At 41.7% G+C, this 19,811-nt stretch overlaps 1 protein-coding gene across 1 annotated transcript; it reads right to left on the reverse strand.

Moving 5' to 3' along the window:
- Positions 1–5,180: 5,180 nt before the first annotated feature.
- Positions 5,181–18,717, reverse strand: ASNS (asparagine synthetase (glutamine-hydrolyzing)). The gene is made up of 11 exons (XM_009903763.2): positions 18,441–18,717; positions 16,106–16,343; positions 13,939–14,124; positions 13,533–13,634; positions 12,613–12,740; positions 11,731–11,857; positions 10,141–10,247; positions 9,393–9,493; positions 7,810–7,891; positions 6,657–6,812; positions 5,181–5,425 (listed from the first exon to the last, which is right to left on the reverse strand). Exons 1-11 carry the CDS (start codon positions 18,687–18,689, stop codon positions 5,216–5,218), a joined length of 1,686 nt encoding a protein of 561 aa, XP_009902065.1. The 5' UTR covers positions 18,690–18,717; the 3' UTR covers positions 5,181–5,215.
- Positions 18,718–19,811: the final 1,094 nt, after the last annotated feature.

Raw genomic sequence — 19,811 nt, forward strand, 5'->3', positions numbered from 1 at the left:
ATTCTTTAAAGGACATTACAAAGGCTTGTAGTGATAGAACAGGGGGCAATGGCTTTGAACTAGAGAAGAGCAGATGTAGATTGGATGTTAGGAACAGATTCTTTACCACAAAGGTGGTGGAACAATTGAACAGGTTGCCCAGGATGTAGTTGAGGCCCCAGCTCTGGAGATACTCAAGGTGAGGCTTGACAGGGCTCTGAGCAAGCTGATCTAGTTGAGGATGCCCCTGCCTACTGCAGAGGGGGTTGGACTAGATGACCTTTGGAGGTCCCTTCCAACCCAAACCATACTGTGATTCCTAATTAAGCACTCTGTACCACAAAAAAACCCCTTGTTTCTTTCCAAGGTTTGAATCTAGATGCTCAGTCTGCTGCTGTTCATCATCACACAGATCTCACAAAACATCTGGACTGGTCATTTACATAGATGGCAATTTACAGATATATTTAAATTATTCTTTTGAGATGAAAGCATAAGTATGGCCTTTCTGATGTGTATCTAAAACTTCCTGGTAGAACTCATAGTGTTCTCCCTGTATTACTGTCTGAAATCCTTTGACCCACATGATAATCATGACACAAAAAACCTCAACCAAAACCAAACCCAAACCAAAACAACAACAAAACAACCACAAAAACCCACACCACCCCAAACTTCAGAAGCAAAACTAACATTCTTCATTACCCACCCCAGTATTATCTTCCACCTTTGCTAGATCTGGCAGTTTATACCTGTTGGAACTCACACTTCTTATAGAATCGTGGAACAGTGTGGGTTGGAAAGGACCTTCAAGATCATCTAGTTCCAGCCCACTGCTATAGGCAGGGACACCTCCTGCTCAATCTGCTTGCTCAATGTCCCATCCAACCTGACTTTGAGCACTTCCAGGCTTGAAGTCTCCACAGCTTCTCTGGACAACCTGTCCCAATGCCTCACCACCCTTCACAGGGAAAAATTTCTCCCTAATGTCCAATCTCAATCGAGCTTTTGCCAGTTTGAAGCCATTACCCTTTGTCCTGCCACTCAACCCCTTTGTCAGAATTCCCTCTCTAGCTCTCCTGGAGGCTCCTTTCAAATACTGGAATGCTACTCTAAAGTCTCCCTGAAGGCTTAATTATTCTCAAACTGAGTATTGAATGCCTTCAATACTAACACATTCAGCTATTGCCTTCTCACCTGCAGCACCAGCACGAGAAGCTCTGCACAGTATCTCGTGAGCAAGAGCAATTAAACACTTTCTTCTTCTGCTTGGCTTTATCCTTGTTCTAATCTCGTACTTATTAAATTCCCTGCTACAAAACTCTGGCACAAATCGCACCGACAAGTCTATGTGAAGGAAGAGGCTAAAAGCAGCAGGAGAGCAGGAGAGCAGGATGAAGGGCAGGAGTTTTCCCCAAGGATGAAGAGCTCATTTGTGCTGACACGCTGCCAGTGGCTGCCATCTGCTGGCTAGAAAAAGAAAAGGTAAAGTTTAAAGAGAAGAGGCGGGGGAAAGGAAAATAAAATATCCCCCAAAGCAAACCTCTTGCAGGCACTGACACACTCTTTGTGACCTGCTGGAGGGAAGATGTCTCCCTGTCGGTTTCCATGGACAGTTCGAGGGGCAATGACAGGAGGCTTCAGAGCACCAATAGTCCCAAGCTGCTCACATGGGAGAAATACGGACTCAAGGGTACTGCCAACATCTTGTGTCATACTCAAGGGTATTGCCAACTTCCTGTGTTGTAGTTCATGGGACACTTGAAAGAACCAAACCAGAGTACACAGGGCAGCAAAAGCTGGCTGCCCAGCTAGTTGTCTCCTATTGGAAAAGTTTGCAGGCAACTAAAAAGATGGAAAGTGGCACTATGGAAAGGCATGGCTGAAATACCCACAGATGGATCTTGGAAAGCAGCAGCAACAAACTTAAGCTTGTATGTCATCTCCCTGCCCGCCCTGCAAGATACCACAGCATCATGAACCACTTCTCTGCTTCATCCTCTTCAGGCCCTTCTCTCCTTCCTCAAGCTTTGTAAATGAAAATGAAACAAACCAACCAAACAAAACCCAGCACCAACAAAAAAACCCCAAACACCATACATATTTACATTAATAACAATGATTAAGTTTAAATCAAAATTAAAATGTGCGTTACCTGCACTTAGGAGCAGACTCATTTAACTCCTTCAACAACTCTCTTATGTATTAGTCAGACATTGGGTCTGTCAGAACAAAAGGTTGAAGTTCACCCCACCAGAGCTTCAGTACTTTGATAATTTTACTTTTAACCACCATTTACCCTATTTCACATTAGTTCTGAGTGGACCCAGACTGATACTACCTCTGAAATTTGAATTAAAACACTCATTGAGGAATTAGCTTCCACAGCAAGGCAAACACCGGTTCCTACAACCCGATTTTCTAGAAGGCTTTTTTTTCATTCTTGGTGAAGACATTTAAATACACATCACCTTGTATACGTTCATCAAACGAAATTCCCTTCACCAAAGGTCCTTGATAAGACACTCTTCAAATTCTCCTAAGCATAACATGCAGCTGCTTTTACACTTTCCTGTGATTTTAAACACAGTTGCAAACATTTTGTTTCATTTCAAACCATGACATCCAAAAACCTCTGCCTAGCAGGTCAAAGGTCCCCAAGGCGGCACCAGGGGAGGTTTAGGTTGGACATTAAGAAAGTTTTGCCCTGAAAGTGCTGTCAAGAACTGGAACAGGCTGCCCAGGGAAGTGGTGGAGTCCCCATCCTTGGAGGGATTGAAAAGCCAAGTGGACACAGTAACGAGAGACATGGTTTAATGGTGATCTGGCAGCAATGAATCAATGGCTGGACATGACCTGAAAGGTCTCATCCAACCAAAACAATCCCATGACTGTACAGCATTAAATCCTGTCAAGTGCTCCCCAGTTCTTACATGCTGGTTTGTACTGGGGAGCTGCCCTTGAGAGCCACTGACAGGGACACTTGTGTGATACTGACCGTGTCCACATCCCACACAAACCAATTCACTGGAGGTTAAAATAGCAGGTAGGGTTTATTCAAAAGGTGAAGAGCATAGGTGTCAGTGGGGTGTTCTCTCTGGAATATAAAAGTTTATTTCTCCTTCCTCAGAAAAAGATTGCAGTGAAAACATAATTTAATAATTTAACCAATCCAAAGCAAAAAAAAAACCACAAGCAATTAATAAAAACCAATCAACAACACCTCCCTGTCACTATTTTATCCACTGCAAGAATCCTATAGGTTGGAAGGCTGCTCTTAGGTCTCCCTGGAGCCTTCTGTTCTCCAGGATGAACAACCCCAGCTCCCTCAGCCTGTCCTCACAGCAGAGGTGTTCCAGCCCACTGATGGTTTTTGTGGCCCTCCTCTGGACCTGCTCCTCTCAGGTCCATGCTGCTATGTGTGAGTTCACATCAGGATGTGGCCACTACTGGCCATAGCTGGACAGCTCACAAGTTCTGTGGTAGCACCAAGGGCTTTCAGGAAGGTTTCTGAAATAAAGATTCAAACACAGAATTTGGGGAAGTAATAAATAATCAGTTTATGAAGATTTTAAACCAGAATTGCTTATATTTTTGTCTTTTAAATAACAATTGGCTTTGGTTTCCTAGTCAAGAGGGACAATGACTTGTCTTCATGCAAAGCATGATGCTAACTAATCAAGTCAATCTGCAGCTCACAGTTATATTTCTTGACCATCTTTATGTTTAAGTTACCTTTAAAACTGCCCCCTTGTGCCCAAGTAGTCAATAAAAAGTTGTCCTGGGTAAAAAGTCATGTGCCCTTCAGTAGATCACTAGAAGTTCTTGTGTTCCTGAAGAAGCTTTTGCTTTTCTTCTTTCTTTCTGCATTTTTTTCCCAAGCAAGTTGTCTCATCCCATTGTCTTCAGCAAAACTTCTTCTTGAATAAATCTAGGGGTAACAGGGTTGGTTCTCCATACAGCTGACCACATGTAGTTGAGCCATCACCAACACCACCTTTCCATCACACAGGTGGAAAGACTCTCACAAGAAGTGGAAAATTCCTTAAAATACTTAAGTCATGCAACTCCCAGACTGACACAAATCACCCAGTTATTACTCTATTTGCAAGAGTAATAAATACATTTTTAAACTGAAGCACTTGACTTAGAAACAATGACTTAACTTGGCTTCTATTGTCCGTTCTGCTCTTTGGCAACAGTCCCAATATCTTCAGACATTTATAAGAATTGCACCCAGCCAACTGGTGGCTTCCCAGTAACAACTAAAACTTCCTTTCATTTCATTAACACTCAGCACCAGCCTCATAAACTCCAGTAAGCAACTCTGAATAGCTATGAACACCTGAAGACCTTTTGAAAACCAGATCAAGGTTCTCAGGAATGTTTCAGAGCAGAGTTATAGAGACAGACAATCCAAATCCCACAGCCAGGAACACAAATCCATACCATGAGGGGAGTGGCACACTGGAACAGGTTGCCCAGGGAGGTCGTTGGGGCCCCATCCCTGAAGATATTCAAGGCGAGGCTCAACATAGTTCTGGACAACCTGATCTAGCAGAGGATGCCCCTGCTTACTGCAGATGGGGTTGGACTAGCTGACCTTTATAGGTCCCTTCCAACCCAGACCATTCTATGATTCTATGAAATCATTAATGAGTCCAATCCCTCTTAGCTCAGAGGGTCTGCAGCAGTTTCCATCATTTTGCCTTATTCAAGTCCTCAAAACAGAGCTCACATTGAAATATATTAAATGACTGCAAGGTAAATGAATACAATCAAAGTCACATAAGGAGCAGAGCTGCCAAAAGAAGGTAGTTTCTTGTCCAGAAAGATATTTTCCCATCAATTACAAACTTCTGGTACAGCAGGATGAAATTTTAATAGTACAATAACCACAGAAAGCTCTTATTTCCAATAGCATTGTCAAAATGCATCTGAAAGATCATTTAGGCTTTAGGTTTGCATAATTTATTTGTGTTTTGTTATTTTTTCTTCCCCCCCCCCCCCCCTTTTTTTTCTTTTTAAGGGGGGGATTTCTCCCCCTGCCCCCCCCTTTCTTTTTCTTTTTTGGTTTATTTGGGTTTTTTCTTTTTATTGGTTGGTTTTCTTTTGCAGTTGGGTGTTTTGTTTGCTTGTTGTGGGGGTTTTCTGTTTGGGGTTTTTTTATGGTGGTTGCCCTTTTTCTTTTTTCCATTGCTTGCAGCACTCCTGTTTGGGGGATTATTTCAACAGCCTATTCTTGGGCAGCAGACTTGTAATGTTTCAAGGTTCGAGCAGAAGGATCAGTAGCTTTAACCCATCTTGGCATCCAGTAGTGGGGCAACCAGTTGCTTCTCCCTGAGTAGTGTTTCTCAAAGATCTGGCGGTAGTAGTAACTTTCTTTTGTTCTAGGAGGATTGAAAGGGTATTTCTCTGATGCCTTTTCCAGTAGAAGGTCATCAACCTATAGAAAGAAGCAAAACTCCAGTTAAGCTGCAAGTACATTCAAACTTTTACAAGTCAATTTGCTGCAAGTTAAAGATGTACAAAGATTCATCAACCACCAAATGTCCACAGGATTGAAAGTAAAAAGTCTCTTCTGGAGGCAGAGGTTTCTAACAAGTGAATCTTTGTCATAGGCTCCCTTAATCTTTAGGAATACATAATGATATTCCCAGTGCTGTTAATATTTCTCTCTGTATTATACATGGAGCCCATTTCTCTTTGGGCTCCACCACCTTTGTTAGCAAGTTCATAAAAACTTCTTTCCTCTTTGCTGTGAGCCAGTAGGAACAACTTAAAGCAGTCTTCTTGTCATGTTAAGTAGCTTCCTAGATGTTTTTTTTTCAGCTCACAGCTTGTTCTGAGCAACAAAAGATCTGGGATGCAGAGTCAGGGACACCTGCGGTTGCTAAATTGGCTAAGAAAGGGAAGATGAATAGTTGCACCAGTTGAGGCAATTTCTACAGCAGCTTCCACTGCCAACACACTAACTCCTCACAGCCATGAAATAAACTTGCCCCTGCACACCAATGCTCAGTACAGGTGGCACAACACTGTTGCCTTCCTTGCCTGTGGATATACAGAAAGCAAAATGAAAACAAGCAGTTGGCGATAGGACACACAAGCACCTGCACCCAGGTTTGACTATACATATTTCTGTGTAACAGCTCTGGTGTAAATTGAGTGCTATTCCTTTCTCTTGATGATTAAACCACCCCTGTACACCACAGGTATTACCCTTTGTCCAGAGCCAGAATGCTGTAAGTCTTCACAGGTTAGTAATGCAAGCAGAAAGGGCTTACCTAGGTATGGCTGGGTTAAAAAACAACAACAAATGACAACAAAGGGCATTACAAAGCCATTATGCTGTTACTCAGCTGCAGACTAAGGTCATGCAAGTGCCTTCAGCTGAAGCAACTGCTTTGTGTGAAACCCCAAAATTGTGTTTACAACACAATCTAATTTACAATCCAGATACCCAAATGATGTTACTTGACTTCAACAATCACTTCTGTCAGGATCTGGCATTTCTTTGTGTCTAGGATTTCAAATGCCTTTAACCAACTCAGATACATAGAAGACCACTGACTAAACTTCATCTTGCTACCCCATCATGAAGCTCAAGTTACTTGTCACACCCAGATTTATTCTTCCACCTACATGTGAAAGAAAAAAAGAAAGTGGTTTTGTACCTGTTGATCAATATAGTCCTGAAGAATAGAAAACCAGGATTTCTTTACTGAGGCTATGCCATCACTGAAAGCTTCTTTAGGTCTCCAGAGTATTTCTTTGGGGAGCAAATTGGAATCTTCAAAGGACTGTCTTAAAAGGTATTTTTCAATTCCATTCTGTTTGCAGAACAAACAACAATATTGTGAGTCTCAGGAACTGCAATGCAAAGATCTGACTTTAAACATCTAAAAGACGTTTTCCTTTCAGACGGTCTGAAAAGGGTTCCCAGTAGCACCAATAATTCAGTAAAATATTTAAGAGCATGTTTGACTTTAGGTAGAGAACTTCACCACTGAATTCAGCAATGTAGAATAGAATATCACAGTATCACAGTATAACTAAGGTTGGAAGAGACCCCAAGGATCATCAAGTCCAACCTGTCCCAACAGACCTCATGACTAGACCATGGCACCAAGTGCCACGTCCAGTCTCCCCTTGAACACCTCCAGGGACGGTGACTCCACCACCTCCCTGGGCAGCACATTCCAATGACGAATGACTCGCTCAGTGAAGAACTTTTTCCTCACCTCGAGTCTAAACCTCCCCTGGCGCAGCTTGAGACTGTGTCCCCTTGTTCTGGTGCTGGTTGCCTGGGAGAAGAGACCAACCCCTTCCTGTCTACAACCACCTTTCAGGTAGTTGTAGAGGGCAATGAGGTCACCCCTGATCCTTCTCTTCTCCAGGCTAAACAATCCCAGCTCCCTCAGCCTCTCCTCATAGGGCTTGTGCTCAAGGCCTCTCCCCAGCCTCGTTGCCCTTCTCTGGACACGTTCAAGTGTTTCAATGTCCTTCTTAAACTGAGGGGCCCAGAACTGGACTAGACTAGACTAGACTAGACCAGACCAGACCAGGTTGGAAGAGACCCTTGAGATCATCGAGTCCAACCTATCATCCAACACCATCTAATCAACTAAACCATGGCACCAAGCACGCCATCATCCAGATCATCAATAAAGATATTGAACAGGATGGGGCCCAGCACTGATCCCTTGGGGACACCACTAGTGACTGGCTGCCAGCTGGATGTGGCACCATTCACCATTTGGTCATGCTTAGGACAGGTATCAGTGAATCTGTAAGCCCACACTTGGGCCCCACCCCAGTTTTACGCACCTTTGGGACTCGCAGCTCTGCTGGTAGGGATAAATAATAGGAAGTAAACCGATGATCCAAAAATGGGACTCTTAGTTCAAGACTAAACAGGGGAAACAAATACAAAAGACATTGAATTAATCCAACAAGCAATCTACTTACAAATTCACAGAATGGCTTAGGTTGGAAGGGACCTCAGAGATCACCTACTCCAACCTCTCCAACATGGGCTGGGCCTCCCAGCTAGACTTGGCTGCTCAAGGCTCCATCCAACCTGGCCTTGAACATCCCCAGGAAGGAGGCATATAAAACTTCTTTGGGCAACCTACTCCAGACTCCCACCACCCTCATACTAAAGAACTTGTTCCTAATATTCAGTCTGAACCTACTCTCAGCTTAAAACCATTCCCTCTTTGTCCTATTGCTAGGAAACCCTTATGAAAACTCCATCTCCAGCCTTCCCGTACAATCCCTTCAGGTATTGGAAGACAGCTCTAAAGTATCCCTGGAGTATTCTCTTCTCTAGAGTGAGCAACCCCAGGTCCCTCAGCATGGGTAGTAAGCAGCATTTCATAACAGTTATGCTTTCCCTGTCTTTCACATACATACAAGGTGTTCTGGTTTTACTCAGAAGTTTCACTTAAATATTCACAACTATCTGCAAGCAATCAATCAATTTGGAAAGCAAAGTGTATGGCCTGCACAGATTCAGTAAAGATATCAAGGATTTATGATGCCATCTGCTGGACAGCTGCTACTGCAGCAGATTCAAAGACTTCAGAGTCCTTCTGGGTTTGCAACAACTATTGTTCCAAGTAAGCAGAAGCACATTTTAAAATAAAATAAACCCTGTTGCCCTCAGAGAACTAATGAGGTGCTCACTGGGATTTGCATCAGCATTTGTGAAGATGCATCTGTGAAGGATTTCTGCTGTCACTGCTGAAATCCACATTTGTTTTCAAGAAACAATGAAAAGGAACCCATGGGGACACTATGAATCTGCACCATCTGCGTAAGTTCTGTCCCACACCAGTGGCATATATAAAGCCCCTGCCCAATCAGGATCACCCAGGGCAGGTTGCACAGGAACACATCCAAATGAGTTTTGAAAGTCTCTAGAGAAAGATACTTCACAACCTCTCTGGGCAGCCTGTTCCAGTGCTCTGTCACCCTTAAAGTAAAGAAGTTTTTCTTCAAGTTGAGGTGGTACCTCCTGTGCTCCAGTTTGTATCCATTGTCCCTTGTCCCATCCCAGGACACCACCGAAAAGAGCCTGGCCCCTTCTTCTTGTCACTCACCCTTCAGATACTTATAAACATTAATAAGATCTCCTCTCAGCCTTCTCTTTTCCAAACTAAACAGGATACAGAACTCAAGCAGAGCATGGGGTGCACTCTATTTGCTAATATGATCATCCTGGAGTAGCTTAAACCCAGACAGCATAAATAAAATTATCCTACATCACAATATTCTCAATCACTTAATTCAAACAGTAACAAGTCAACAGTGAACTGCTTCAATTTCCTCAACAGCAGCAGAACTTTTTTAAGATCTTTTTGGGGTTTTAAATACCACAAGTTCCCAACATCCAAAGATTGTTTTACCCATGTGCTGCAGTGGTTCTGTCTGCACGGAGGACATCAAACAGGTAGAGCTCCTTCAGGAGCCTCTCGCTTTCTTCTGCAGCTTCTTCAGGAGATGGTGCCTGTAACCAGACATAGGTATGTAGCACACAGACATAATGCAGCTGCACTGCAAGAACCAGCATTTGCTGCCCCGTGCTTCAGTTGCAGTCATCACAGAGTGATCTCAGAAATAATAAGAGCTATATACAATAAATCAGTCTCAGGAAGGTGAATAAATTAAACCCCTTGGATTTTCACAGAATCATACAATTGTCAGGGTTGGAAGGGACCTCAAGGATCATCTAGTTCCAACCCCTCTGCCAGAGCCACCGCCAGCCTGGCCTTAAAAAATTCCAGGGATGGGGATTCCACCACCTTGCTGGGCAACCTGTTGCAGTGTCTCACCAGCCTTTTGGTTAATAACTTCTTCCTAATGTCTAATCTAAGTCTCCCCTCCTCTAGCTTGGATCCATTCCGCCAGTTCTATCACTACCCAACATCCAGCTTTCTCATAGGCTCCCTTCAGATACTGGAAGGCCACAATAAGGCCTCATTGGAGCCTTCTCTTCTCCAAACTGAACAACCCCAACTCTGCCTCAGGGGGCCTCAAACAAATCCATGGCTGTGACAACTCGCAAGCATCACACCTTGAAGTCTCCATAGGTTTTTTCCCACTGAAGGGGAGAATGAGCTGCTGAGTAGCTTTCTGTATAGAGAATACATTTACCTTGTGAAAATATATATATCCTTGTGTCAGCTCATCTGATCCTTCTCCTGAAAAAATGACCACACTGTCCGTTTTTTTCCGTATATATTTGGAGACAAGATACATACCTTAAAAAAAAAATAGATGAAGTTATTAAAATACAGCTACATATGATGCTAGAAACAGCTAGCACAGTTCTGTATCCAGCAGTTTACAAGTGTCTCCCCTGTATTACTTTCTTCTGTAGCAAACAACTGCAATATGCTACCATAACATTTCCTTGTCATTCAAAGCCAACGGCTGCACTAAGTGCTGCAAATGAATCTAGACTCTGTACTTAATGCTCAGCCCTCAAAATATCAGAAAGATGTCTTTCTGTGATCCTGGGAATGCAGGAGAATTCACATGGGAACACAAGGAGGAGTTGTTCTGACTCAGTTAGAAATTAAGCCTATGATTAACTCCTGCACAGTCCTTTTGAGCTTTGCAGAACAAAACTCCCAGCAAAAGTTGCTGTCACCGTGGGTTCAACTTGATGAAGTCTTTTTTTTTCCCCCCAATTATTTATTAATCAGAATTAAGCCTTGCCTTCATTGCATCTTTCCAAACAGTATCAGAGACCTTAACAAAAGGGTTTTAGTTCATTATTTTCTCACACTAAGAAGCTGCTGAAAGGTGGCTTTGTTTTTTTCAAAGAAACACAGTATTTCTCATTGCAAAAATCTTACCTTCATGTACCAAAATCCCACACAGGCACCTGGGTTGTCACAACTGTGTTGCCTATTTGGCTTCCTAACTTTGTAAAACAATGTTTTATGCCGATGCAAGATGAAATAGGTGAAATGTTGTAGCTGGCATTTGCACAGAAGGTCTCACTGGCTTAGGATTTTTCAATCTTAGCAGGTTGGCAACCCTTTATAAGAAGTGGCTGATGACCTTCTTTATTTCTCAGAATCAAACATACATTACAAGAAATGTACCTGGCTTGAGTTCACATAGAAAGTGACACGAAATAGTTCACTTTGCTATTAAAATGATGAAAGGGTGATCATAATCGTTTTGCTATCATAACATTGGATACCTCGGATAAGCTGTAAATTTTCCCCCTTCTTCCAAGGTTCACACTTATCAGGAGGGAAAAGCTACACCTGTAGATCTAGTTTCTTTCTCATATAACTTGTTTTCCATCCCAAAGCTTCAGGAACAGCTCTTTACAACTGTTTTGTACGAGCAGTGGCTTTGAAACTGATAACTGGTTTTGGCTTGGTGTGGTATCACAGACAAGACAGGATAGGACACGGAGCAATGGACACAGATTAGCACCTAAACATAAGAAAGAACTTCAATACTTTGAGGGTGTCAGAGCACTGGAGCAGGCTGCCCAGAGAAGTTGCGGAGTCTGCTGTAGCAGTGCAGTTGGACTAGATGATCTCCAGATGTCCCTTCTAACCCCTACCAGTCTGATTGTGTGAAGACTGAGGAGCAGAACTTGGGAGTACCAATTCCTAGGTTCTGTGAGAGCTACAGGAGCTAGTAAGATGACTCCATGATTTTACATAAGATTTTATCAGGGTTAGATAAAGCAAAGATTTCTATGAACACAACTCTTACCAATTGAAGCTCTCACTGTTGTTATGTCATAGGTTTCCAAGGAGAAGATGACATCCTCTATTGCCTGAATTCCCTCTTCAGAATTAAATATTACTTCATGATGCTCACTGCCTATATGTGCTGCCACCTGTTTGGAAAAGGTCACAATTATTTATTGCTTTTCAATTAAAACACTTTTTAAACATAGCCTGTGTTTAAAACACACAAATTGAATGACAGCATTAGCTCCCTTCTGCCACAGCAAGAATTAAATGATGTCAGGCCAGGAAAGGATGACACTGTAGCAGCCCCTCTGACTTGCATTCAGAGAGAACAGAGTCTCCCTAATTACAGTGTTCAATCATTGATTACATTGGACCATCCAGTTGCTTGCCCAAAGCATAACAGAATCTGGAGAGGCTCCAGGTATTTGTGCTAAAGACAAAAAGCAGCTCAAAAGCCATGACAGGCTGGGTACCTAAAAGGGTACCCCAAATGCCAAACAGTTTGTACCAAGCTCTTAATTCAGTAAACTAACAACTAACTTAAAATATTTAACATAAACACAAATGCCATAAGCATAGGAACCACAGCATGGAGATTTACCCTGAAACTCAGAGGCAGAACTGAAATCACCCTGAAGCATTGTCCTTTGGGTTAACAATGCAATGGCAGTCTGCCACGAAAGCCTTCCAAAAGCAGGACAAAAGAAGTATGGCTCAATTATCTCTTTCTGAAGATTTAACTAAGCAGCAAATGTTGTACTAAGTGGTTTACAGCAAACTGATCTTACATCACAGCAGTACATGAATGTTTGGTATTGCTATCATAGTGTGAAGCTAGCACCAGTACCATGTAACACTCGGCACCTCAGAACAAACCAAGAGCAACATTTTACTGTACCTTTCTGGCAGCCAGTAAGTCAGGACTATTTTCCATTCCAATTGCAAAGGTTTGTAATGGATAAGTGATATTCATTTCTTTCATCAGTTTCAGAAGAACAGCTGCAACTAAACTGGAATCTAATCCCCCTGCCAAAAAAAAAGAAAAAAAAAAAGGTTAAGTATTTGATTTGTTTTTTGTCTCCTCTTAGGGACATCAAACCTAAATAGTGGAATCACATGAGTGGGCTTCATTTTTAAGCCATGTGAACCCAAGGTACTTCTTGTACAAGTCCACATTTGCCTTTGCTTAACAAGAGAATCAGGCAACTGTAGTGAAACGAGGACACGCTCTGAGAGAGGGGATCCTGCAGCATGGAGAAGAGAAAGCCTCAGGGAGACTTTACAGCAACTTTGCAGAGGGCCTCCAGGAAAGTTGGAGAGGGACATTTTACAAACACATGGAATGACAGACAAAAATGTAATGGCTTCACACTGGAATAAACTAGATTAAGATTAGCCATCAGGAAGAAATTATTCCCCATGAGGGTGATGAGGACTGGAATAGGTTGTAATAATTACGTTTTCTTTTTAGACACCAACCTAAGAATAATTCTTATATATTTAAGCACATACAAGGTGATTTTTTAACAGAAATATTACATTTCTTTCCTCTGAGTATTTTTAACTGACCATTTTTAGGTCAGTATCTCAACAAACCTACATGGCCAGCCCAGAGTAAGCTTTAAAAGCCTAAGACTTTCAAGACATTTGTAAACTAAGAATCTTTAATCACAAACTAAGAAGTTCTCCGCTCTAAACGAAGATTCAGATTAGTTGGGGTACACCACAGCAGAACAGACAGTACACTTCTAACTAGCATAGGATTAGCAAAAAGGAGATAAAATAGGGAATAATCATTGTGGGTTTTTTGCTGCTTACCTGACAGAAGACAGCCAATCCTCCTGTGAGCCATCAAACGTTTCCTAACAGCATTTTCAAACAGAATACGGATGTTGCTTTTCACTGTTTCAAGATCAAAGCCTGACCAGAAAAGTACAGAGAAAATAAAAAAATAAATCCAACAAGTGTTATTTAGACCTTGCTGGATTATGCTCTTAAGAAACAAAAGACATCTGTCTCCATTTCCCTTGACAGCTTGCAAGTTCATCTTTGTACGCGGCTATCTACAAACTGTTCTCAAATCCCTACATTATAAAGGTTCTTCCAGAGTTTGTTTTTCCCTTTACATGGCACGTTTTCAAACCAATCAATACAAATTTCATATTAAAAGATTCTTATATTGTCACTTGAATCAGAAGAAGGTGCCAATGCTTTGCTGTATTACCTGAAGGCAGAGCTTCCACTGTGTCACATGCAGCATGTAGTGGCTCATCTTTATAGCTATGAAATTTTACCAGTTCCACTGATGCAACCTTGCCAGAAGGCTTTAAATCCAACACTTCATAATGACCTGGCAGAAATGGTTCCACTTTAGAAGACAAGGATGTTGAATGCTTTAAGTTGATAAGTCCTACAGATAAAATGGGGGGAAAAAAATACCAAGTAAGTCACTTTCTGATCTAGGATGTTATAGCTCACCTCTGTCTTAAAACTATAAATAAAATTTTCTCCAAGTTCTAAATTTGGTATTAGAAAATAAGCATCATTTTGAGTCACAGCCTGCCCTGGTTAGAGCATAATTCTTCTTGACAGTTGCACACACAGTTCTGAGCCATCTCAAGCTGATGTAGGTAGTAGAAAAAGGAAGCCAGCAAGTTTTACTGATTGCCAAGTAGCAATTTAAGCCCTGTGAGCATTAAAAGCACTTTTCTAATTGACTACATGATGTCCAGGTCAAGGTTTAACATGCATATGAGAATTCAAATGCCAATTAACAACTGATTTTGCGCTTAAAACTAAGTCTAGTCAAGTTAATGAAGAGTTTGTAGTAAAAAGATACCACTGAAGTGACAGCTTAATTGACATTGATTTAGTGATTTCATAACTCGTCAGTTCCAGACTAATCTCTCCCACAGCTACTAAATACCAGGAATCAGACTTGTAGCCAAAACTCATTTCCATTCCTCTTGTGAAAGAGGAAGTTATGCACCTGCTGATCATCGGGATGCCCTGTGAGGAACTCCACAAAAACGATACTGAACTGCGGTACCATGGGGACTGGTAATTCACTGTGGTTACAGGATACAGTCCCTAAGAAGTAGAGATGGCACAGCTCTAGCTCACAGTACTACTATCACAGGAGTTAGCCTACACTGGAGCCTGATAATGAAATTGATGTATTCCTGTCTCAAATACTGGGTCTGTTTCTGGTGTACCCATCATAAGGACACAGATCTGTTGGAGCAAGTCCATAAGAGGACCACAAAGATGATCCATGTGCTGGAACACCTGCTATGAGGATAGACTGAGGAAGTTGGGGTTATTCAGCCTACAGAAGACTCCAGGGGAACCTTGGAGCTGCCTTTCAATCCTACAGGAGGCTGAAGAAGGACTTCTCATAAGGGTTTCCTAGCAAGAGGACAAGGTGGAATGGTTTCAAGCTGAGGGAGAGTAGGTTCAGACTGGATCTTAGGAAGAAGTTCTCCAGTATAAGGGTGGTGGCACTCTGGAATAGGTTGCCCAGGGAGGTTGTGTATGCCTCCTCCCTCAGGCTGTTCAAGGCCAGGGGTTGGATGAAGCCTTGGAAAACCAAGTCTAGTTGAGAGGCATCCCAGCCCACAGTGGGGAGGTTGGAGTAGATGATCTCTGAGGTTCCTTCCAACCTAAGCCATTCTATGATCAATGGAAGAAACAAGTAACTGTGAAAATCAATTTTAGTCAATTTTAGACAAACTCCCTTTTAGTACTGTTTGGATTTGTTTATGCAAGTGTCAAGACTAGAGATAATTACTTAAAAGAAACAAAAAGCAGTGGATGTGTCACCTCAAAGGAAAAAACAACTGCCATCAAATAAAATGTATCACCACAAAAATTACCCCAAGCTGCAGGAAGTGTCAGTAGGGCTTTAAAATTCTTGGCTTTTACTGATTTGCAGCTCTTGTGGCATCATTTACCAGTTCACCACCAAGCATCAGGAACAAATTCCAACACAATGTATTGTAGCATAAAATCTAGCCTAACTCTATGGGTTACATTTAGCTGGGGTAACATAAAACATCTTGGGCTCAATATTCTTATGATGACAGAATTATAAAATGAAATAATAATGATAAATTTGTAAAATTATAAATAGTTATAAAATTAAATAAGCAAGTTATTTCAGAGCTACTAAGGACAAATGAACGTCTTAGAGGTTTAGTATCTGTAGGGTTTTTTAATGATGCATAGTTCTTATATTACTAAATAAATTTACTAAATAAATAAATTACTAAATTTATTTGTTACTGAACTTACAGCTCACTTTCTTTTCATACTTAAAAGAAAAGCCTGAGAAAGAAGTCTCCAACAGCAATACCTATGATTATTTAGGCACTAAGCACAACTGGGATTACCTTTTGCCTCAGAACAGACACCCAAAAATCCGTCATCAGTCAGCACCTTAAAGAGTGGTCTGACTCCATAGGTATCTCTTGCCAGAAAGACTTTTCTGTTTGCAGTATCCAGCAGGATGAAAGCAAAGACACCATCTAGCATAGATGCTGTTTGTTCTATTCCTCCTCTGTTGTAAAGATGAAGGATAACCTCACCATCCACTAATGTCTGATATTCAAATCCAAACTGCTTCTGCAACTAAGAAAATACAAAGATAAGCATGTATGATCATTTGCAAACATTGACATTAATTGAAAAAGCTCCATTCATGTAATTGCTTAATAAGAACACTGGATTTATTTTTTAAAATCATAGATCAAAAGTTACAGAAACATTTCTGCTAAAGAAGGAAATTCTTCTTTTGGTCTCAAAATATCCAGGATCATCTCTCAGACAATGTACATGGCTCTGCAGTCTTCAGCAATTCACGTGAGAGCAAGTTTTCAGGGATCTATTTCTGAGGATATTGAAATGTAAACCCATGGCCCTGGTGCCCAGAAGGACCAAGTCTCTACATCTCCCACAGAGAAATGGCAGAAGCTGGCAGTCACTGTTTCTAATAAAAACACCACCACAGCTCCGCAGAGGGCCAGAAATGGAGACATTATTTATTGTAGTCTCAAATCATTTATGTAGTGACTGCAATGCCTCACTGTTATTTTTAATGCACAGAGAATTTTCTTCTGCCTCATCTTTCTCCATTCCTCAAACTAACCTCTTCACTCTGTCTAGACAGTTGGAGTGGGGGAGGAAGAAATTAGCTGTCAGACTTAAGTCACACCAAATATTCTCCATGTTCTTGTGGTGCTACTCTCAAAATCCTTTCAAATATCTACCAGACAGGAAAGGAAGGAAGGGGATTTGGTAAAACAAACCAACCAAGAACTACACAAAACTAATTCTTTAGAATTTTAATTAAATTTCTTTGGGTTTACTTGCTATTTATGGGGCAAGGTCATGGATCAAATTGAGTAAGTATTAAAATAACTAAGCCCTAAACAAGAAGCAATCCCTAAACAAGAAGCCAGTTTCACCAGTGATGCTTTCTTAGGGACTGTTCAGCCACCAGCCTGAAAGAAAAAGCTCTTCATGAAGACAGATAATGTCATAAGAAAAACTGAACAAATTCCTGCAGATGGCAATAAAAGCTTTGCAAAATTAAAGTCCCTTCGGGATTTTGTGTGTAGCACAACTGAGAGTAATTCTTACTGCTTTCAACAGCTGAAAAACCACAATGCAAAACACAACAAGTATTACAGACTGTTGGTACAACGCATTTCACACATGCTGTAGGGCACAGTGTATGTCACACCTTTCAAACAGCCAGACACTGAAAACTGGGGAGAAAAAAAAAAAGATAAATCCCCTGCCCATGCAGTCCAATTCCCAGTAACATTATTGGTGTCACTGACATAACTAACAACAAGACTTTAAAAAAGGTGAGTTTAGCAGTACTAAAGCACCACAGATTATTTATACATACATATATATATATATATATATATATAAAACTTTTAAACATTCAATTTCAACATGATTCAGAAACAGTCATAATTGTAAGATGCTTTGTACCCCAAATTTGGATGATCTGGATCACTTCTCTTTACAAGTAACACAGCACAGAGCCTGAGGCACACAGAGGACATTCAGCAGCAGTATCACACCAACCGGGACACTCAGACAACTTTAGAGTTCCTCTTTGTTTTGTGCCCAAAAGACTTAGCTAGGTAGTTCTCAAAACCCCTTCAAATCATCTGCCTGAAGGACTTTGCCGCCACACTAGAATCATCTCTATAGTGCTTTCTGCTTTTATGTAAATACATAAGCATGCATGCTACACATTTATGTAAGTGATATTGCTAATCCTGATTGATATGCAGTAATAAAATGCAACACTCAGCAGCTTGGAAAATGACCTACAGGAAGAGGAAGACAATCTAAAAGCATTTGCATCACAAAGAGTGAAAAAGGTGAGAAAGAGGCAAGAAAGAGGCTTGGAATTCCCATCCTCCAAGAGATAAGGAAGAATGCACCTTTAAGCTGATCAAAAGTGAAGATACAAATTCTTGTTGCCTTTGTTATCCATTAAAAGGTGATTTCTCAGTATGACAGACTAAGCTAAACCACCACTGAATCACAGACCGTTGAGGTAATTTACTTCCTTTTAAATCCCAGTTATTTGTTAACTTTTTTTTTCCTGATATTCTAGTCTGCCATGTTATAAACATTTTCTGAGCACCTGCCAGGTGGAAATTAAAAGAAAACAGAATGTCCTATGATCTATACAAGGCTTACTTGTTTGAAATTGTAGATTTCTCCATTGTAACATAGCCACAGATATGGGAATTTCTTCACCCGGATGGGCTGCATACCATATAACTGATCAACAACTGCCAGGCGGTGGAAACCAAAACAACAGTTGGTGAAGCCATTGACGTTCTCAAAGCGGAACGCATCAGGACCTCTGTGTGCTATCTTCATGGCACTCAGACACTGGACAGAAAGGCATTCATCGCTCCCAAACAGAGCCCAGATACCACACATCGTGAGGCTATTGAGCTACCTGAAGGAGAACCTGTTTGAGAAAGACAGTAATGTTATATTAACAGTTTGCCCAGGAAGGTGGTGGGAGATCCATCATCTCTGGAGACATTCAACATCAGGCTTGAGGGGCACTGAGCAAGCAAGTTGGGGATGTCCCTGCTTACTGCAGTGGAGTTGGGAGTAGATGACCTTAAAGGGTCCCTCCCCTTCCAACCCAATGCATTCTATGATTCTGTAAGTAAAAGCTAAAACCTAGAAAATAGAGATAGCAAATGTAGGCTATTAATCACTTAACTATCAAGAGGACTGACCAAGAAAAGAGTAGACCTTACTAACATGGGGTAAAACTCAGTCTTCCCAAAGCACAATAAACCACCTTTGGGCAACAAGAAACTAGTCTTAACTTCACCTTTAGGTACATCAAGGTTGCCTATGGTTTTTTATTTTTTTTAACTGGGCATCAGGTATGATCTGTAGAATCATAGAATTGTTTCAGTTGGAGAAGAGCTCCTCTTGCATCAACTCAACACCACCATGCCCACTAAACCATGTCCCAAAATGCCATATCTACAGGCTTTTTCTAACACTTCCAGGGATGGTGACTCCACCACCTCCCTGGGCAGCCTGTTCCAATGCCTGACCACTCTTGCAGGAAAGAAATTTTTCCTCATCTCCAACCTAACCCTCCCCTGGCACAATACCAGGACATTTCCTTGAAGGAACGGCAGAAACGTGACCAGCCCTTTCAGTCTGAGGTCTTTCAGTAGGGAAAGGAGGCTTATCAGAAAAACAGAGGCTTTTTATCAAGGCCTGTAGTGACAGGACAAGGGGAAACGATTTCAAACTGGAAGAAGGTGGATTTTAGCTGGTCTTCCCCAGCACAATGTGCGGGCCAGATAAGAAAGGTGTGGAGGGGAGCAGCGTTGTGCTCCCCTTGGCACGCCTTCCGCAGCCCCCGTAGTTCTCTAAACCCTAGCTAGTGGCAGAGATGGGCTGAAGCTGTGACCTACAAGTCAAATGATGGCTCTGGGGACCTCGGCCCCGGGCTACCATTTGGGTTGGGGTTCAGAGAGCCACAACGCACAGCCTCATGGACACTGGGGCTGCAGAAGGCACTGCACC

This window comes from Dryobates pubescens, chromosome 4 (assembly GCF_014839835.1).
Source record: "Dryobates pubescens isolate bDryPub1 chromosome 4, bDryPub1.pri, whole genome shotgun sequence".
NCBI lineage: Eukaryota > Metazoa > Chordata > Aves > Piciformes > Picidae > Dryobates > Dryobates pubescens.